Raw genomic sequence first — 21,794 nt, forward strand, 5'->3', positions numbered from 1 at the left:
GAGGTACAGGTTCAGACTTACAACTTTTCGCGCTTGTGTTTCATTCATACAATGCTCGAGTACCCATCCCTCCACCAGTGCCCATTCTCCACCACCAATGATCCCAGTATCCCTCCCACCCCCTCACCCCTGGAAGCTGGCCTCACATGCTGGAGGATGAGCACCTTTTAAGACTTTCCACCCACAAGCAAAATCGTCTCTTTAGAGTATCACTGTATCACTGTCATCCTGTTGATCCTCGATTTGCTTGAGCGGGCCCAGTAATGTCTCCATTCATCCTAGCCCTGAGATTTTTAACAGCCTCTCTTTACTCGTTCTTCCCAGTGGTGCCGCATTGGAGGTTCTTTCAGGGTAAGGGGAATGAGACCCATCGTTTTTATGTATTTGGCATATGAATATGTGATGGGAAGCTTGCCAGGTTCTCCCCTGTGCGGGCGGTAAACTCTTGGTAGCTTGCCAGGTTCTCCAAGAAGGAGAACTAGGCTATTAGATGTCATGGGAGCTTAGTTTTATAGTCTCTGGCCATTGATGGGATTACACGGCGCCAGGGGCAGTTTCTGGGTGTGACCATCTACCCACTGGAAAATGGGGAATCTGGGAGGAAGAGGCCCAGTTCCGATCCGAGCAGTCTTGGAGAACTCGGCACCAAATTCCCTCACACCTGGGTTTCTCTGCCGGTTCCTTCATGCATGAGGCTCATCCGAACGTGTGGAGAGTGGCCTTGAGCACTTTAGAGTACATGCTATAAGTCAAGTATCAAGCCAAAAATCACACACACAGTATCACAGTATCCCGTTAATCACCGATTTCTCGGGCGGGCTCAGTAACATCTCATTTTGTCCTTTCCCTGAGATCTTAGAAGTCCATCTGGACTTGGCCCTTCTAACAATGTTGCACTGGGGGCTTTTCAGGGTCAGGGGAATGAGATCCAGCTTGTTACTGGATTTTGCATATGAATACACCATGGGAAGCTTGCAAGACTGTCCCATGTGGGCAGGAAACTCTCAGAAGATTGCCAGTTTCTCCCAGAGGGTCAAGTAGGCTAAAGATATGCTTCTGGGAGCTTGCTTTTAAGTTGTTGGCTGTTGATGGGATTATACACACCTGGGTTCCTCTGCCGGTACCTTCCTGCATGAGGCCTGTCAGAACATGTAGAGAGGAGTCTCCAGCATGGCTCTGGCTAGGTTCCGGGGGTCTTCGGCTGCTGGGAGCTCTGCTCCGGGTAGGGAGGGAAGCTGGAGCCCATCCCCTCCGAGGGCCCTTGGGGGGGATGGGCAAACCAAAAATACGTATAATAAATTTTCATCATAAAATCACTCCATGTGGTGCTCCAGAAGAACAAAACCAGTGAGAGATCAAACCTGGGGTCTCACACATATAAAACATGCAATCAACCCTTTGTATTCTCTTTGCAGCTTCCCCAAATAAAATCTTTTTTTTTTAATAAAAATTTTATTTTATTAAATCACCATGTGGAAGATTACAATGCTTCCAGGCTTAGGTCTCAGTTATACAATGCTGAAACAACCATCCCTCCACCAGCGCCCATATACCACCACCAAAAAAAAATACAACCCCCACACACACCTCCCATCCCGCCCCCCCACGCCCCGCCTTGTAACTGATAAGTTTCATTTTACTTTCTGTTTACTTTGGTTAAATTCAATATTTCAACACAAACCTCACTATTGTTGTTAGGAGTACCCCACTAGATTCAGACCTACTGTGAAGACAAATGAGGTCGCGCGGCTGCTAGTGCGGCCGCACGGTTTTGAATTTTCGTACTTTAACAACTAAGTCCAGGGAGATTTCTTCCAGATATTGGATCATTGCAGGCTTGAAAATCCAATCTGTGGTCATCTAATATGGCAGACACCGCACCTTCATCCCCGGAGAGAAAGAGGAGAGAGAGAGAAATACCTTTCCCCTCCTGGGCGGGCACGGGGCCGAGGCTTAGTTCTCAGGCTGGAGACATTCTGCGAGGAGTTGCCCATGCCGAAAGAGGTTTTGCTTGGTCTGGATTCACGCTCATGCAGCTGCGGCCCCCCGGGATCACATCTCGGCGGTGGGAGGGGCCGGTGCCTCCCCCCCAAATAAAATCTTAAACCAGTTTTATTTTTTTGTATGTTTTATTTTATTTGGGTGGCCACACCCCTGTGATGATGAGGATGTGCATCTTTTACTCACTGTACTGTTGCTCTGGCCCCCTAAAACCATTTTTCTATTATTATTATTATTATTATTATTATTATTATTATTATTATTGCACCACCATGAATTACAAAGTTACAAAGTTATTCATGATTGAGTTCCAAGGTGTACAATGTTCCAACACCAATTCCTTCAACAGAGCCCTTCCACCAATATTCCCAGTTTCCCTTCTGCCCCTCAGCTAGCCTTTATGGAAGAGCTTTATTCTTTTTCTTTTCCAAAGAGAGTTGGGGAGGCTGTGTGGAGGTCACTGTGGTTTACAATACTGTTACTGGCCACCAGAGGAGGAGGGGGATAGGCCGGGGAAGGGACCTCTAGACAATGCTAGAAGGAAGTTGTCATTCTGGATTAGTCTGGGTGTTGAAAGGATGTAAAGTGATATGCATGACACCCTTAAGCCAGCTTTAAACCATCCATCTAACTCAATTTCTGGCTTCACAGCTGTGTCATCTGCAAGTCACTCACCACTGTTGCCTCCTAGCGAGGAGAGAGGCTTTGCCTAGTAATTTTGCCCTGTGTTTTTCGCTAATGAACTTGTCCCACCGTCTTTGGGGCTATTAAAGACTTGAGTACCTGTTGGTGTTACCCAACTTCTCCCCACCTCCTTCCAAAATATTCCTTCAACTTTTTACAATCCCTTGCTGAGACGTTTTGTTTCTGAATGGAAAGCAGTCCAGTTTTTCATGAATCATTTAATCACTATATCACTGTCATCCCATTGTTTGTCGATTTACTGGAGAGAGCACCAATAATGTCTCTATTCCTCCCAGCCCTGAGATTTTAGCAGCCTCTCCTTACTCGTCTTTCCCAATGATTGGAGGGTCTTTCAGGGTTAGGGGAATGAGACCTATCATTACTGTTTTTGAATCATTTAATAAATATAATTATATTTCTAACTTTATTCAGATAATTTTAAAATTTTTTAGTTACTGTGATTTAGATACTATTCATGTTAGTTTCGTGCATACAACATTATAGCCTCACATCCTCCACCACAAGCCTCACATCCTCCACAACCCAGTTTTACTATTCAAGGACACGAATTCATTAAGAATCCAGACATTCTATCTTACAGATACAGTGATTAAACGGAATGAAATGTTTAGGGCAGAATGTGGGTATAAATGTGTTGAATATCTGTGATGCATGAACCTTGGGGAAGGAAATTTTAGGTAGAATTAAGTTTAGTCAAATCTAGTGATCAGTTACGATGATTTTATTTTATGATGATTTTAAATTCAGTTTTTTCCAGTTGTTTTACATGCAGTTCTGGAGGGGTCCTTCCCTGGCCCACATAGTCCCCTACGCACCGTTAGGAGTAATCCCTAATGCCGACACAAATGAAAGTCTGTATTCCTCCATTCAGTAAGTGTGGCTTCTCTTACCTACCTTATCCTTATTTTTAGGGAGGGAGAATGGGGGATTGGGGAGATACCTAGAAGTACTCAGGTCATTTCAGCGTGACCACATACAAGGTAGGTACCTAAGCCCCTGGATGATGTCTCTGGCCCTCTCCTTGTCCTTACTGGCACAAACACTCAAAGCAAGTTCCACAAACCTCAAGTTTTCAAATTAGAACAATCCATAGTTAGTATTTGATATTAAGTGGCAGGAATGTACAATACACAAGCCAGCACCGGAAGACTCTACCCAATACTGTATGTAGATATTAAAGTGTGATAGATTACAAACGTTTTCATGAGTGAAAAAATGAGATCATCATGATGTATCTCACTAAAGAGCCAAGTTCAAGTGCATGAAACCATAGGCACGTCAAATTTTATACTGAAAATAGAATCCAAATGTATGAGCATTCCATCTGAATGAAGTGAACCTAACTGCCTAGATTTGATATCTTTTTCTCTAATTTTAAGTAACAGTGAAGGAAAAACAGTGGTGATATGCCACCTTGTGGATACACAAGGAAAGGAATACTGTAGTATGATTTGGGTCTTTGTTGGATATTTTGGGGATTTTATATTTTTTGGTGGTGTTAATTTAAAATGGTCATTTCAATGGTTTTTGTTCAGTCACATATGCAATGTTTCTTTCAGTCAAAATACACAAGAAAACAGAAGAGTGGATGTTTAAATGGTTTATTTAAAAAATGTCTTGGTCTTCGTAGAAAGACTGCACTCATCTATGGTATATAGAATATCAGAGTGGGAGACTAATACCCAAGAACTGTAGAAATAAGTACCAGGAGGTTGACCCCATGGCTTTGAGGCTGGCCTCATGTTCCGGGGAAAGGGCAACTCAGAGAAGCGATCACCAACTACATTGTAGACGAAGGCCATGTTGGGGAAGGGAGTTGTGGGCTGAATGAGGGCTAGAGACTGAGCACAGCGGCCACTCAACACCTTTATTGCAAACCACAACAGCTAATTAGAGAGAGAGAACAGAAGGGAATGCCCTGCCACAGTGGCAGGGTGGGTTGGGGGGGAGATGGGATTGGGGAGGGTGGGAGGGACGCTGGATTTACGGGTGGTGGAGAATGGGCACTGGTGAAGGGATGGGTTCCCGAACTTTGTATGAGGGAAGTATAAGCACAAAAGTGTATAAATCTGTAACTGTACCCTCACGGTGATTCTCTAATTAAAAATAAATAAATTATTTAAAAAAATGTCTTGGTCTAGATTTGAGGCGCTTTCTCTTAAAGCAATGAATGACTGTTAATAATTTTATTTCTGAATAGGTTTGATTCTTTTTTTTTCTTTTTGGGTCACACCCAGCGATGCTCAGGGGTTATTCCTGGCTTTGCACTCAGGAATTACTCCTGGCGGTGCTTGGGGGACCATATGGGATGCCACGGATCGAACCCAGGTCGGCCGCGTGCAAGGCAAACGCCATACCCACTGTGCTATTGCTCCGGCCCCTTAATAGGTTTGATTCTTGGCACTACATATGATCCCCCAAGGCCCACCAGGAGTAAATCCTGAGCATAGCTGACTCTAGCCCCCCAAACAAAACAAAATCAAAACTTATTTGTATTGTTGACAATGCTCCATTTCTATTTTTGTGCCATATTTAGCCAGCAATTAATGAAGAAAGCATTTCACTCTGGTTAATGATGGTCTTGGGGGAAGAAGCCCATTTTCTCCAACACTACCACACTGGCTCTGCTCTGAGCCCAGTTGTGTTCCCACATAACTGGGGGTGTCCGGGGTGGGAAAAGGCCAGGAAGATGAGTGCTGGATCAGGAAGTCTTCAGCATGGTTGAATCCACATTCTCAACCTGGAAACATTTCTCCACCATGGAAACTGCAGGCAGAAAATGGAAGACACTAGAGTGAATGAGTTAAACCTCTGAGACTCCTTCCAGAGAGCTGCATGCAGGAAAGAGGTGGGATTGTTTGCAGACCAAACTGGAGGTGAGGGAACTGGGAAAGCCAGAACCCTCTTAAACACTGGCCACCTCAGCTGTGAAGATAACCCAAAGGGCAAGCCCAGAGCCTGACTTTGCACTTGTCAGTTGCTGGGTTTGATCTCCAAAAGTGGGGGCCCCAACCTGAGTGCAACTCAAGCTCTGAGCACTGCTGGAAATGGCCCCCAAACAATAAAAACACGAGAACGATCAACCAATGTCCAGAGTGCCCTTTTTCTCTGTCAAGTCTCATTTTGGCCAGTGCCTCATTCTTCTCAAAAGATTTTTCCAATCAGGTAAGAACTACTTCTGATCTAGGGTGGATATTCCTCGTCAAGCTCTGACAAACTGACACCCTATGTTGGGCACCACCAACTTCACAACGACTAACCACCTGCCTCTAGGAGAGCTCAGAGATACGCTCACCTGCTCCCCCCAAATAAATAAACAAACAGGAACTAGAGACTATGGTTGGACTATTCCAGCCTCAGTTTCTTTCTGGGATAACCAGCCATCCAGAGTGCATTGAGCAGTAAGGATAGGACAACACCCTATTCCCTGTGCTTTCATGCTCCCCTCCCACTCCTGTCCTGGCTGTAGGAATCATGTCCAAAGACATGTGGACCTATGGAGGTTAGAGCCTGACTGTCTGGTGAACTGCAGGACTCAAGAACCTAGTTATTACTTGGTTCTCACAAGGCCCAGTTACTGTCCTCCCATTCACTGAGTCCTTGACCACCTACCAAGACATCGCTCTGGTTTCTTTCTTTAGCCTGGTTTTAGCCTGGTCTTAGCCTGGTTTCTTTAGCCTGGTCTTCTGGTTTCTTTCTCTTCTCTGCCATCTTAGTCTTCATTCTTCTTGTGAGGATCTTTGAAAGCCTGAAGTATTTTCATCCACACTCTCTGTCTGTAGTGAAACCCAAGATTCTGGATCTTTGTCAGTTCCCCTACTGGTGTATATTAATCTGAGTTAACTCATTGATCTAAACTGGAGAGTAACTAACTGGGTCTAATGAAGTTTTGCCAAGTAGGAAAACAAGATCAATCATGTGCTAACGTGGCCCAGGAATGTCAGTATGGAATATTCACATTGAGTAAATTTGCCAGAGAGGTAACAGTTCAGTGAATAATAAAAATCACAATGAGTGATCTCAGATTTTTTTGGCAACTTGAAATTTTTCAGTTATTTAATGGGATCCTAAAAAGATTATTTGAAGCAAGATAATATGCCTAGAGTGGTTTCAGATTGACTGGTTTAAAACTCCACTTCTAATGACACTGAAGCCACAAAGAAAGCTTAGAAGATTTCATTCTGAATGTGTTTTAAATAATTTTCTGGATCTCGTCAATCATTTACTAAGTTTAGTTGTGGGAATTTATTGAGAATCAAGAAATTCTATTTTTAAAAATTTTTTTATTAGAGAATCACTGTGATGTACAGTTACAAACTTATGAACTTTTTTATTTGCATTTTACTCATACAGTGATCGTTTACCCATCCCTCCACCAGTGCCCATTCACCTCCACCAATGAGTCCAGTATTCCTCTCACCACCCCCACCCCATCCCCCACCTCCCCACCCTGCCTCTGTGGCAGGGCATTCCCTTTTGTTCTCTCTTCTTTTGGGTATTGTAGTTTGCAATAGAGGCATTTAGTGGCCATCATGTTTGGTCTATAGTCTACTTTCAGATCAGAATTATTTTCTCTATAACTCTTGGGTTTTAGTCTCCCACTATGTTATTTTATATTCCACAGATGAGTGCAATCTTTCTATGTCTGTCCCTCTCTTTCTGACTCATTTTACTTAACATGATACTTTCCATGTAGATCCACTTATACAAATTTCATGACTTCATCTTTTCTAACAGCTGCATCATATTCCATTGTGTAGATGTACCAAAATTTCTTTAACCAGTCATCTGTTTTTGGGCATTCTGTTTTTTTCCAGTTTTTGGCTATTGTAAACGGTGCTGCAATGAACATAGAAATGCAGGTGTCACTTCTACTATACCTTTTTGCCTCTTTGTGATATATTCCCAGGATTGGTATTGCTGGGTCAAATGGGAGCTCAATTTCTAATTTTTTGAGAATCGTCCATATTGTTTTCCAAAAGGGCTAAACCAGTCAGCATTCTCACCAGCAGTGAAGGAGAGTCCCTTTCTCCCCACATCCATGCCAACACTGGTTGCTTTTGTTCTTTCTTTCGGATGTGGGCCAGTCTCTTTGGTGTTAAGTGATATCTCATTGTTGTTTTAATCTGCATCTCCCTGATGATTAGTGACGTAGAGCATTTTCTCATGTATCTTTTAGCCATTCGAATTTCTTCTTTGAGAAAATTTCTGTTCATTTCTATCCCACATTTTTTGATGGGGTTGGGAGTTTTCTTCTTGTAGAATTCAACCAGTGCCTTGTATGTCCTTGATATCAACCCCTTATCAGATGTGTATTGGGTGAATGTCCTTTCCCATTCTGTAGACTGTCTTTGTATTTTGGTCACTGTTTCTTTTGAGGTGCAGAAGCTTCTTAGTTTAAAGTAGTCCCATTTGTTTATCTCTGTTTTCAGTTGCTTGGACAGGGGTGTGTTATCTTTGAAAATACCTTTAGCTTCAATGCTGTGGAGGGTTTTGACAACCTTGTTTTCCATGTACCTTATGGATTCTAGTATGATGTTGAGATCTTTAATCCACTTTGACCTGACTTTTGTACGTGGCATTAAGTAGAGATCTAAGCCCATTTTTTGGCATGTTGCTGTCCAGTTTTACCAGCACCATTTGTTGAAGAGGCTTTTCTTGTTCCAATTCACATTTTTTGCTCCCTCATCAGAGATTAGATAATCATATATTTGAGGGTGTATGTCAGGATATTCAACCCTGTTCCATTGATCTGTGGCTCTGCCTTTGTTCCAGTACCATGCTATTTTAATTATTACCGCTTTGTAGTATAGATTGAGGTTGGGGAGGGTGATTCCTCCTATATTACTTTTCCCAAGAGTTGCTTTAGCTATTCATGGGGGCTTATTGTTCCATACGAATTTCAGGAATGTTCTCTCCATTTCTTTGAAGAATGTCATGGGTATCCTTATAGGGATTGCATTGAATGTGTACAATGCTTTGGGGTGTATTGCCATTTTGACAATGTTAATTCTCCCAATCCATTAGCAGGGGATATCTTAACCTCCTTAGTTAAGCTGATTCTGAGGTACTTGATTTTCTGAGGCTTTTCTGAGGTTGTGAACGGGATTGCTTTTTTCATGTCACTTTCTTCTCTCTCGTTATTTGCATATAGGAAAGCCATGAACTTTTGGGTGTTGATTTTATAGCCTGCAACTTTACTATACGAGTCTATTGTTTCTAAGAGTTTCTTGGTAGAGGTTTTAGGGTTCTCTAAGTATAGTATCATATCATCTGCAAATAGTGAGAGCTTGATTTCTTCCTTTCCTACTTGAATGCCCTTAATACCTTTTTCTTGCCTAACCACTATTGCAAGTAGTTCCAGTACTATATTGAACAGAAGTGGAGAGAGTGGGTATCCTTGTCTCATCCCTGATCTTAGAGGGAAGGCTCTTAGTTTTTCCCCATTGAGGATGATGCTTGCCATAGGCTTGTAGTAGATGGCTTTAACTATATTGAGGAAAGTCCCTTCTATACCTATTTTGGCCAGAGTTTTCATCATAAATGGGTTATGGATCAAATGCTTTCTCTGCATCTATTGATATGTTATATGGTTTTTATCTTTTCTTTTGTTGATATGATGGATTATGTTGATTGATTTCCGAATGTTAAACCATCCTTGCATCCCCGGGATAAATCCCACTTGGTCATGGTGTATGATCTTTTTGATGTGTTGTTGAATTCTGTTTGCTAATATTTTGTTGAGAATCTTTGCATCCGTGTTCATCAGGGATATTGGCCTGTAGTTTTCTTTTTTTGTGGTGTCTTTGCTTTTGGTATTAGGGAGATACGAGCCTCATAGAAACTGTTTGGGGGGGTTTCTGTTTCTTCAATTTCCTGGAAAAGCTTGAGCAGAACTGGCAATAGGTCCTCTTTAAATGTTTGGAAGAACTCGCTAGTGAATCCATCTGGACCTGGGCTTTTGTTTTTGGAAGACTTTTGATTACCGTTTCAATTTCCTTGATATTAATAGGACTGTTCAGGTATTTCATGTCTTCTTGATTCAGCCTTGGGAGATTATAGGAATCCAGGAAATTATCTTCTAGGTTCTCTTGCTTGGTAGCATACAGATTTTCAAAGTAGTCTCTGATGATCTTTTGAGTTTCTTTAATTTCTGTTGTGATGTCCCCCTTTTCATTTTTGATTCTGTTTATAAGTGTTCTCTCTCTCTTTCTTTGTCAGTTTTGCTAGTGGTTTATCAATCTTATTTATTTTCTCAAAGAACCAGTTCTTGGTTTCATTGATCTTTCGGATTGTCTTCTGGGTTTCCATGTCGTTGATTTCTGCTCTAGGTTTTATTATCTCTTTCCTTCTGCCTGGTTTGGGCTCCTTTTTTTGGTCCTTTTCTAAAATCTTAAGCTGTGAAGTCAAGTTATTTATGTGGGCCCTTTCTTCCTTCCTGAGAAATGCTTGCAGAGCTATAAATTTTCCCCTTAACACGGTTTTAGCTGTGTCCCACAGGTTCTGGTAGCTCATGTCTTCATTATCATTTGTTTCCAAGTACCTTTTGATTTCTTCCTTGATTTCCTTCCTGACCCATTCACAGTTCAACATCAAGTTGTTTAATTTCCAGGTGTTTGATTTGGTTTTCTGCGTCTGTACATGATTAACTTCTATCTTCAGTGAATCATGGTCTGAGAGGATAGCTGATACAATGCCTATCTTCCTGATTCTGTTGAGGTATGTTGTGTGGCCCAGCACATAGTCTATTCTGGAAAATGTTCCATGTGCACTGGAAAAAAATGTGTACTCTTTTTTTTGGGGGGGGGGATATAACGCCCTGTATAAATCTATTAGCCCTCTCTCTTCTATTTCTTCCTTCAAAGCCAGTATTTCCTTGGTGAGTTTTAATCTTCTTGATCTATCCAGAGGTGATAGGATGGTGTTGAAGTCTCCAACTACTATTGTGTTGTTCACAATGCCCTTCTTAAGGTCTGTTAGCAGTTTTTGTAGGTATTTAGCTGGTCCCTCATTGAGTGCATACACGTTTAGGAGTGTGATTTCTTCCTGCTGTACATATCCCTTGATTAATAAAAAATGGCCTTCACTATTCCTTCTAATCTTTTTCAACCTGAAATCTATGTTGTCTCTTACTAGTAATGCCACCCCAGCTTTTTTGAGGGAGTTGTTTGCTTGCAGTATTGTTTTCCATCCTTTGACTTTGAGTCTGTGTTTGTTCTGGCTATTCAGGTGTGTTTCTTGCAGGCAGCAGAATGTTGGGTTGAGTCTCTGAACCCATTTTGCCATTCTGTGTCTCTTAATTAATGAATTTAGACCATTGAGAGAGATTATTGTTATTGGATTTTGCGCCATCCTTCTGTAAGGGTTTGTTGTGCTTGTAGGGGTTTTTCTTGTCTTCCAATAGCCCCTTTAGTCCTTCTTTTAGGTTTGGTTTTAAGTCAATGAAGTTCCTGAGCTGTTGTTTATACATAAAATAGTGTATCGTTCCTTCGAGTTTAAATGAGAGTTTAGCGGATAAAGTATTCTTAGTAAAGCGTTCATTTCATTGAGTTTTTTCACTATATCCCAGCACTGCCTTCAGGCTTGGAGGGTTTCCTCTGATAGGTCTGCTCCTTTGTATGCGATTTCCTTCTTTGACCTTGCTGCTTGCAGTATTGTGTCTCTATCCATGACGTCCATCATTCTAACTATGATATTTCTTGGAGTTTTTCTGTTAGGGTCTCTTAGCTGGCACCCTTCGGGCTCTTTGAATCTGGATACCTGCATTCTCCAGCTCTGGGAACTTTTCAGCAATAATTTCTTTGATTGTGGTTTTTTCACTGGGGTTGGTTCCCTGTCCTTCTGGTACTCCAATGATTCTAATGTTGTTCCTCTTGAGATCATCCCCTAGGACTCTGATTCGTCCTAGAGCTATTTTGAGGTCTCTTCCCATAGTTGTTGCCTGTAGGCTGCCTGCAGCTCATCTTCAAGCTCACTGATTCTGTCTTCTGCTGTAGTCATTCTATTGTTGAGGGCACCCATTGAGTTTTTTATTTCATCTACTGAATCCTTCATTCGCGACATTTCTTTTTGTAGCTTTTTTATTTCTGGTCTCATTTCTTCCCGTATTTTCCCAGGATGTCTTTTGTATTGTTTCTGTCAGGTCCTCCTTTCAATCTTTACGTTGAAATCATTGAACATCTTCAGCACTTCAACTCTGAATTTTTTATCGGAGAGCTCAAGTTTGTAGAAAATGCCTATTGAGGCTTCTGGACTCCTTTCATTGTCCTCTCCTCATGGTGGGGATTTGCGTTATTTCTTGATGTTGTTGTGGTGGTATGGAAGAGGGACCTTCAAGTTCACTATTCCTGTTCCCTCTTGTTGCAAAAAAGTAATCTGGATGGTATCGGTCAATGGTAGTTACCTTTTAATTTTTCTCTTCTAGAACATGTCCTCCCTCTGAGATGTTCCTCTAATCCTTAGGTGAGGACTAAGATGATGCTTTCAGTGTATGTGCTCTTCTACATTGGGTTTTGCACGGGTACTTGTATTTATTGGTGATTGGGTGAAATTAGGATAGACTACTGGCTTATTATCTTACTGTTCTTTGGATAGCTAGGATGTTACTCATGTGACGCCAAAAGAGGCCATACCCACTTTGCTTAGGCCACGCCCCCTGATGATTAGGCCAAGCCCCTTTCCCCACAATAGCACACACCTGTGCCAGAAGAGCGAACAGCTGCGGTGCTTAGGGTTGGCATGCGGGCCACTAGGGAGGCAGTCCGGAGGGGAGGGGATGGCTGGGGTGCTTGGGGTCCAAGGAGCAGGCTGGGACGCGGGAAGGGCGGGTCGAGGGACCAGAACTTCTATTTTTAAGAGAAACTTTATTCATGGAATGGAATGAAGAGTTTAAGGTAGAATGTGAATATAAAATAATGTGTAGAATGTTGTAGGGAGCCATTTTACCTTACTGATCTTATCCTGCCACTATTTGTTTAATCACTAGCTAACCCCATGCCACACCTAGCAAAGGTTGCCACTCCTAATCTTACTGATCTTATCCTATCAGCATTTGTTTATTACTAGCTAAATCCCGTGCCACACCCTGCATTTCTGTTGGGGGTCCTGGCACCACCTCCTCCCAACAGGGAGGTATAAATACTGTAACTGCCATAGAATAAATGCCTTTTCTCCCTCCTCCGGGCTCTGCGTCTGTTCTTTTGGCTGCGCCCTACGAAGGGTTCTCCCTGCTGAACAGAACGAGACCTCCACATCGACTTTCACAGAATGTTTGTGAGATATGAATCTTAGGGAAGGAAACCTTGAATGTGGTCAAATTAGGTAAAATCTAATGAACTGAGGTAAAGATGTTAAATTGAGGTGTGTTTTTTTCTTTTTGGCTCACACCCAGCGATGCTCAGGGCTTACTCCTGGCTCTGCATTCAGGAATTACTCCTGATAGTGCTTGGGGGACCATGTGGGATACCGGGGATTGAACACAGGTCACTGCGTGCAAGGCAAATGTCCTAGCCACCGTATTAGCACTCCAGCCCAAACTGAGGTTTCTTTCCGGTGTCTTCACGTCTGGTTGAGGAAACACTTCCTCTGCCACCTCCAGTTATTCTGATTGCCAACACTTCTGGCCAGTACTTGGAAAAGAATACTGTGTCCCTGCTCCAGCTGAAATCACTCTTAAGAAGACGCAGATGCATTTGGGACTAAAGCAAACAGCAGACATTCCACTGGCTAGGGCTGGCCTGGCTGGGAGTTAATGGTTGCACAGGAAAAACACTGCTGAACCCTTAGTCGTGAACACATCCTGCCCCCAAACACAAAAGAGGGGGACTTTTAGGGAGGACAAAATTGGTGATGTGGGTGGGTGGGGAAATCATGTGGTTTAATAAAGTTTAAGTCTATTCCTGTACTCAAAAATGGGTCAATTAATCTCAAAGATAACTAAAAGTGGTAGAACTTAGTTGAAGCCACTGCCCCGCTTTTAAAGGAATTAAAGTCCCTTGCGTTAAAATTAAAGGCATGCCTTTAAGGAGCCAGAGGGAGAGTACAGGGGTAGGCTCGGTTCAGTCCCCAGCACCACCAGCAACGACCTCTGAGCACAAGCCAGGAGAAAACGCCGAGGACCCTGGTTTATCAGTCACCATGTCCCCCTTGCCACTAGCACTGTGCCCGGCAAATGAGGGCTCTTTGGCCCATTATTTTAAAATGCACTTAGGAATCACTTGCTAGGAACCTGGTACAGAGAGAAATAAAACAGCTTGTGGTGCCCTAGTTGAGATTGCGACTCAGCATTCCGTGCTAGCGCGAGGGAAGGGAAGTGCGGAGTCTGGACGGAGTCACAGCGGCCAAGAGCATCCTCTAGATGATGGGAGGAGGAGAAAGGCAGGACAGGGGGAGAGCCTGAGAGTAAGGGGACGCGCCCTGCCGCGGCGGCTTGCCTGGGGGGACCCCAGCACGCAGGGGACACGCCTGCAGGGCCTGAAGCCTCGGCCAAGCGCCTGAGTTCCCGCCACGGCTCTTCCAGGGCACCTCCTGGTTCCGGGAACTGCGTCCTCGCGGCGTCCTGGGTGCGAGCCCCGCATCAGGACCAGGCGGCTGGAGGTGCGAGCTGCGCGGGGGAAGCGACGGCGCCGCGGCAGGGGACTGGACGCGCAGCCCTGGGCCGCCGGGAAGCAGGGAGCGGGACCAAGTCGGGGCGCCGGGTCCCGAGACCCCTGCCCGTGGCCCCCACGGCCGCCCGTCCGTTCCGCGTCAGCCCGAGGGACCACGCGAGGCCGGCGGCGACGTCAACCCCGCGGGCCCCAGGCGCTCGGGAGCGCGCCTCTCAGGCCTCAGGGAGAGGCGCGGAGCACCTCCAGGGCTCCTCAGCCCCGAGCAGAACAACAAAATAAAAAACAAATAAAAAGGCTTGGCGAGCCCGCGCCCACGCGCCCCACCTCGGGGAAGGGCGGTGCGAAGCGGGGGCGGGGCTACGGGGGGCGGGCGGAAGCCGCGAAGGGGACCGGAAGTGAGCGCGACTCGCTCCGCCCCGCGCCGCCTCGTCCCGCCCGCCAGCGCGCCCCGCCCCGCCTCTCCCCGCCTACCCTTTCGCGCCCCGCCCCGCGCCGCCTCGCCCCGCCCACCCGCCCGCGCCCCGCCACACTGCGCCCCGCCCCGCCCCGCCTCGCCCCGCCTACTAGCCCGCGCCCCTCCCACCGCCCGCGCCCCGCCCCACGCCGCCTCGCCCCGCCCACGCGTCCGCGCCCCGCCCCTGCCAGACACGCCCCGCCCTCTCCCTCAGCTACTTCCGGGGTCGCGGCGGCGCTCGGGGCGGACGCGGTCTCTGTCGCCCGCGGCGTCTGTTGGCTCCGCCTGGCCCCGCCGCCCTCCGAGCGCCTGTCAACCCGCCGGCCCGCCCGAGCTCGGCCGTGTGCCCCGGCTAGCCCGGGGGTCCGGGCGGCGCCCCCACGGCGGCGGCCCCGCGGGACGCGTGGACCGAGCCCCCGTCCGCGGCGGACGGCGCCATGCGGCACCTGCCCTACTTCTGCCGCGGGCCCGTGGTGCGGGGCTTCGGCCGCGGCTCCCGGCAGCTGGGCATCCCCACGGGTGAGCGCGGGCCCGCGGGCGGGGGTGGGCGGGCTCCGGGGCGCGGCGCCTTTCGCGCGCGGCGGTGCTGGCGGCCCGGTGCTCGGCGCTCGGTGCCCGGTGCTCAGCGCCCGGTGCCCGGTGCCCGGCCCTCGGCGGCGCCGCTGCGTCACGGCTTCCCGCCCGTGCAGCCGGGCTTACGGGCAGCCGGGGCCGGGACTCCCTCCAGAAAGTCCGCCCAGAGGCCGCCTGGCTCTGTCTAGGGATGCGGGCTCGGAAATGAGCTTTTCACAGGGCGGGGAGCGGGGGCAATGGCCGGGCCAGGCGGCTCGTCTACGCGGGCTTGGCCCCTGCCCCGCCCGGACACCGACGCGAATACCCCGTCGGTGCGTCTCCCCGCGGGTGCGGCTCTGCTCCCCGCCCCCGAGGAAGCACCGGCCAGGCCTGCGGGGACGTGCCGGCCCGGGACGCGCGTGACCTGGACTCCTCTCTCCCCCACACAGCCAACTTCCCCGAGCAGGTGGTGGACAGCCTGCCCGCGGACCTGCCCACGGGCATCTACTGCGGCTGGGCCAGCGTGGGCGGCGGGCCCGTGCTCCCGATGGTGGCCAGCGTGGGCTGGAACCCCTACTACGGCAACGCCAAGAAGTCGGTGGTGAGTGGGGCTGGGGTCGGGCAGGGGGAGTGAGGCCTGGGGCGGGGTGAGGGGCCGGCGTGGGGGAGCCCCCGCTCTCTGTTCCTTCTACCCTTGGGCCCTGGGAGGAGAGGCACAGCCCCCCAGCACCGCGTCTCCTCCGCGTGGACAGAGGCTCCGCAAAGAACGGGTTGAGCCGGCGGGCCAAGCCAGGGCTGCTCCAGCCTTCCCATTCGTGACCCTGCTCACTGGAGGAGTGTTTCACACCCCCGATGTGTGATGGCCCAGGAAGGAGTTGGTTATTGTGGTGGTTTGGTTTGGGGGCCACACCTGGCAGTGCTCAGGACCAGCCCAGGTGAGGTCTAGCCCCCGGCCCAGGAGTCAAGACTGCTGGCGACCCCCACTCTGAGCCGTGCAACCCCGCAGGCTCAGGGCAGGAATCCCATCTCTTTAGATGACATCTGCTCAAGACAAACCTGGAGGGGCCCGCCTCGGGGGTACCCCACCCGGAAAGGCACAGTTTAAGGGGGCCCATCCTCCCCCGCCCGGCGCCTCTCCAGGATGCAGGGCCGTGATCGTGACCGTCAGTGCTTCTGTGCCCTGCCGGGAAACAGGGGCTCAAAGGACAGCTGAGGCCAGAGAGATTTTGCGCAGGAATAGCCTCCAATTCCACCCTTGGACTTTGAAACCCTGGGTCTCTGTGTCAGGATGGAACCAGCAGCTTAGTTGGATGGTGTTGGTTGGATTTGGTCTCCAGGGGAGCTGTGGCTGGGACCACTTGGGGCCCTGCAGTGCTGGAGTCCAGCTCAGCCGCTAGCGCTGCTGTGTCTGCCTGGGACCGTCCCACCCACCTGCAGCCCTGCCCACCTCCCTGCCTCTCTTCAGCCCCAGTGCTCTCCTTAACTCATGCGAGTCCTCACTGAGAACAGAAGACTGCTGGGTTTTGTTTGTTTGTTTGTCTTTGCTTTTTGGGTCACACCCTGCGATCACAGGGGTTATTCCTAGCTAATGCACTCAGGAATTACGCCTTGTGGTGCTCAGGGGACCATTTGGGATGCTGGGAATAGAACCCGGTCTGCCTCGTGCAAGGCAAACGCCCTACCCGCTGTGCTATTGCTCCAGCCCCAGAAGACCGCTGTTTTGCCTTTTCAGTCTGCCTTTATGTTTTTCCTTCTCATCTCTCCCACTACTGATTGCTCTGTTGACTCATGTTTGATGTAGTTTTTCAGAAGCACTATTTTATTCCCTTCTCTTTTTCTTTTATTTCCTTTCAATAGATTTTCTTTGTGCTTACATTTATACCAACTTAAGTCGCATATAAAAACTCACAAATTAAATCTTGCTATGTGTCTGTGCCTGAGAGCAGATTAATTTTGACATATTTATCTTTTAAGTCATGTAGAAAATGAAAGGTGGAGTTTTAAACCAAATTACAGTAATTTTCATAACTGCCTATATGTTTATAGCCTTCACTGAAGATAAAAGTTAATGTAGTTCATTAACTGCTTAATTATGTGGTTGCCCTATTAAGATATAATTGCTTATTACATAGATGGTGCTTTCTGATAAAATTACAAGACAATTCTTTTGTTTTTCTTTTAAACATGTTGAGAGGATATTCTTCTGCTCTACTTTTTTTCCCCCTCCAGTTGCCAACACACCCTGAAGTGCTTGATCTGCTTAGATATGGCTGAATCTTTTGTTAGTTCAAGCTTGTGGTCAAAACGACTATAGTTGATCTAAATTTTATCCTCTTTGAAAAGTTTATGGAGGTGTGTCCCAGTTGGAAAATCATAATGCTAGTGTAAGCAGGAGAAAAGGTCTGGAACTATTTAATTGCTGGCTCAGTATTTCTCTTATTTTTTACAGATTCAGTCTTGATTTATTGTGAGTTTAAGATTTAAAATTCGGGGTACAGCATAGTTCTGTAGGTGCCTGGTATTCCCCACACCTGTCACCAAAGTCAGCACCGTCCAGCGACCAAAAGGTGCTCCAGCCCCTGCCCCTCACCCAGTTCTAACTTCCTTATCTAGTTTATATTTACGACGTTGGCTTGTCCGGAGAATGTTTCTTTGCTCTGAACTGATTGGCTGATCTGTGGTTTGCAGGCCTCCTACTGTCGTTCAGGGACTGTGTGAGCCTCTGCTCCCTGGGGACCATGTGGTGCCAGGAACTAACCAGGGCCTCGTGCATGCAGAGCAGGTGCCCAGTGGGTTTCCGGATGTCTCCAGCCTCTCTTTGCTGGTTTTATTATAAAATTCTCTGTGCGCTTGGCTGATTTGTGATTGAAGCTTCCATTTTGAGGATCACTTTAGTTGGTGGATTAAATCTACCAATCAAGTCAAACTGACAAAGTATACCTCTAATATCAAATTTTATTTATGCTGAAACTAAATTCCCAATGCGGCTCTCCTAGACCAGACACAGCCTATCTTTGTTTGGTCTTGTCATTGGGTTTCTGTGTCTTGGATATTGATTTTTCTTGTTCTAATTTCTAACCCCTTCCTTTTGTCACTACCACTGCTGCTACCTCTTGAGTGTCCTGTTGTTCCCTGCTAGGCTGCACTGCTCACGTATAGACATGCTTGGTAGCAGTGCAGTCACACATTTGTGCCAGGGAACGGCACCAGTGATTCTGGCCTTGCCGGTGATCACATTTGGGGATGTGACATTTAACCAGGAATTGGATGCATGTGAATGCGTGTGTAGCTCTCTCGGACCCTCAGCTAGTACCTATTCAGATCCAGATTGTTTTGATCTTTTTTTCTGATCATTTCCAAGTGTGGCCCCAAAGCAAACAAACAAGTCCATATTCTATTACTTTATTTACTCCGTACTGTTTTGCTTCAAGCCCCAGTACCCTTTGTTCTGTTTTCTATCTAAAGACCTGCATTGGCTTGTCTGTCCCTTAATCACTTGACCTAATCCTCAGATTTCCATAAACCGGTGTAGGCAGAGAAATGTGGGTCGTGATTAACCTTACAACTAGTTCTTCTTAGAAACAACATCTTATACTTTGCTTATTTCCTCCTTGTTGTCTTTGGTTGGTTAATATTTTTCACTTTGAAAAAATTTTTAATTCCTTTGGTACAAGTGAGTTCCCCACCCTTACCCCCGTACCCCTGAATTATGGGATTGGAGAGAACATAGGTCAGTATGTTCGCTTTGCACTTGGCTGACCCATGTTCAATCTCTAGCACCACATATGGTCCCCTAAGCATTGCCAGAAGTGACTCCTGAGCACTAAAAACCAAACCAAAATGTTTTTTCTATAAACAATAAATCATACGAGATATATGGTGTTTTTATCTTCTACTTTGCTCAGAATAAAATATTTTCATATCAGGTTAGTAACAGGAACAAGGAAAATTGCACCGAGAATTTCATCTCTCTCCAAAACTTTAAAGAGAATCTCAAGTTAGCCTGCCACAAACAGGAAGGTAGATTCCAAGTTTCAGGTCCTTAGTATTCCAACCATAATCTTTAACATTTCTTAACTGTAGGAAACTCATATCATGCACACCTTCAAAGAGGACTTCTATGGAGAAATCCTCAACGTGGCCATCGTCAGCTACCTCAGACCAGAAAAAAATTTTGATTCTTTAGGTAAGAATTGCCTTTATTGTTTTATTAACCACTCACCGTGTCGTTTTCTATTTTAATGTCTTAAAATAGAAAATTAAACCTGTTTTTAATTTAAACAATTAAAATTAAGTTTAATTTTGATTGTTTGGTGTAGTACTATGCTGCTGGTACCACTCCTACCAATAATTTGAATGGCATGACATGTAGTACTTGAGTACTTCAAATGTGCCAGACATTAGAAAATGCCTTCCATGAAGGAACTCGTTTCATCCATGCCATATAGTGAGTGACATTCCCCATGCCACACATTAGGAAGTAAATGGAGATCAAATACATTATTAATGTAGCATGATAGCTTTGATTTTTATGTCCTTTTACAGGATTATAAGAATATTGGATATTTGATTCTTGCATTTTTTAAAATTGAAATACGGATTTTTGCTAGTCTTTAATAAATTGTAAAATTAGTTATGTCCTTTGTATTAGTTTTTTTAATCATCATTCCCTGCTATATATTTCTGCAGAATCACTGATTTCAGCAATTCAAGGCGATATTGAGGAAGCTAAGAAACGACTAGATTTACCAGAACATTTGAAACTCAAAGAAGACAGTTTCTTCCAGGTTCCTAAAGGCAAAATAATGAATGGCCACTGATGAAAATCATTTATTCATTCACTGTTTTCTAGTATTTTGCTGCTCATACTATGTAGTTTCATCATCATATATTTTATAAATCAGACCTATTCCTGCAACTGTGGATTAGTTTAAACAGTACAGTATATTCTAGTTACTGTATTACGCTTCAGCTGTTAAATTAAACCCACCAGGCTGTCCTACTAAAATGATTCATTTTAAGAATCAGAACTCTTTTTTATGTATTATGTTGATTAGAATGGACTGGTAGAATCATCTTTCATATTTTCTGATAAGATGGAATGTATGTAAGTTTGGGTGAAAAGGCTTATCACTAGTTTGAGATGAAACTATTTTCATGGTAAATTACTAGAATGTATGTATTTGGATGGCACGTGCTATTGAACAGAGAAGACTTATAAAAGCAAATTCATAGATGATAGTTTATTATAAATCTAGTAGGAATAACCCAAATTGTTCTTTCGATGTTTTTAACGTTAATGTATTATTACGACCTGAAGAATGGTGAAGTTTCATTTCAGTTAGTTGTTTCTCCTATGAGATCAAATCATTGTTCTGTGTATCACTTTTACAGTTGCCTGAAATCTTAATGTAGATTTCCTCTGCCTGTTCTTGTTTGTCTTTTAAAACAGTAAAATGAATACCTTCCAAATCTCTTTTAAGTGTCATTTTTGTGTGAACCATTCTCTTTCAGAACAAGTATTCTTGATCTTCATTATGTTTCTTAATTTTGTTTTTCTTCAGAAAATTGTCAGGATGTTTTTGCTTTTCCCATCTAGAATACTGGACTAAACTAGAAAATAGTGCACCTATCTTTGCCATTCCCCTGCATTATAAGACCACTGGTTCATTGTTTATCTATATTGCATTATATTGCATTTTAGGGAAAAGAAAATCCTAAAACTTCATCTTTGTTTCCTCCAAGTTTAAATGGACATACAGAAGTTCATTTATATATGCAAGTTTCTGCAAACAAAATGTTTCCTTTTCCCTGAGGGAAACTATTAAAAACCAATTAAACTATGAAATAGAAAGTTATTTATTTTTAATTATGTTCTTGAGCAAATGTAAATGGTTGTATATGCAGTGTAATTTAATGCTAACGAGTGCTTATAGCTTGGGGAAAAAGGCATACATAATAAAGTTGTAGTTAAAACTTCCACTAACTGATTTTGGCCACTGGGATCTTTTATTTATATTGTCAGTAAAGTTGAAATATTTGGCTTCTTAATGAAATTAATATTGCTATTCGGACCCTCCTGAATTAATACCTTAGAGTACTACTGACATTAGGATTAGATTAGGTGGAAGTATAGGAGGCAAAAGAATACATACGGTGAATCAAGATAATTTACTGTAAATAACTTAATTTGTATAAGTGAATCAGAAATGATTTTTAACAGGGAGCATTTGAAAAAGTATTTAGAAAGATATCCGAAGAAAATATTGGGAAGAAACACTGTGTAGATAAATTAAGTTTGATTCTGTTTTCACTTCTCGGTGTATGAATATATGACTATGTCATTTGTGTCTTGGTTTCTTTATAAAATCAAAATGTCAATTTAATAGAAATCTTATATTTGAAAGAAGGCTCAGTTATCACTGAAGCAAAGTTAGAAGAAACATTATTTCCATTTCGAAAAGAGTGAAAAAAGA

At 45.0% G+C, this 21,794-nt stretch overlaps 1 protein-coding gene across 1 annotated transcript; it reads left to right on the forward strand.

Moving 5' to 3' along the window:
* The first annotated feature begins 14,988 nt into the window (after window positions 1-14,988).
* RFK (riboflavin kinase) lies at window positions 14,989-20,794 on the forward strand. The gene is made up of 4 exons (XM_055135521.1): window positions 14,989-15,285; window positions 15,768-15,919; window positions 19,402-19,504; window positions 20,008-20,794. The coding sequence occupies exons 1-4, from the start codon at window positions 15,204-15,206 to the stop codon at window positions 20,136-20,138; spliced, it is 468 nt and encodes a 155-aa protein (XP_054991496.1). The 5' UTR covers window positions 14,989-15,203; the 3' UTR covers window positions 20,139-20,794.
* The last annotated feature ends 1,000 nt before the right edge of the window (window positions 20,795-21,794 follow it).

This window comes from Sorex araneus, chromosome 1, assembly GCF_027595985.1.
Source record: "Sorex araneus isolate mSorAra2 chromosome 1, mSorAra2.pri, whole genome shotgun sequence".
Taxonomy (NCBI): Eukaryota; Metazoa; Chordata; class Mammalia; order Eulipotyphla; family Soricidae; genus Sorex; species Sorex araneus.

Bases quoted from the DNA above. Each gene is read 5' to 3' on its own strand.
- RFK (XM_055135521.1), top strand. From the start codon at position 15,204: ATGCGGCACCTGCCCTACTTCTGCCGCGGGCCCGTGGTGCGGGGCTTC. The intron at 15,286-15,767 runs GTGAGCGCGGGC...TCCCCCACACAG, and splicing joins GCAGCTGGGCATCCCCACGG to CCAACTTCCCCGAGCAGGTG. The intron at 19,505-20,007 runs GTAAGAATTGCC...ATATTTCTGCAG, and splicing joins AAAAAATTTTGATTCTTTAG to AATCACTGATTTCAGCAATT.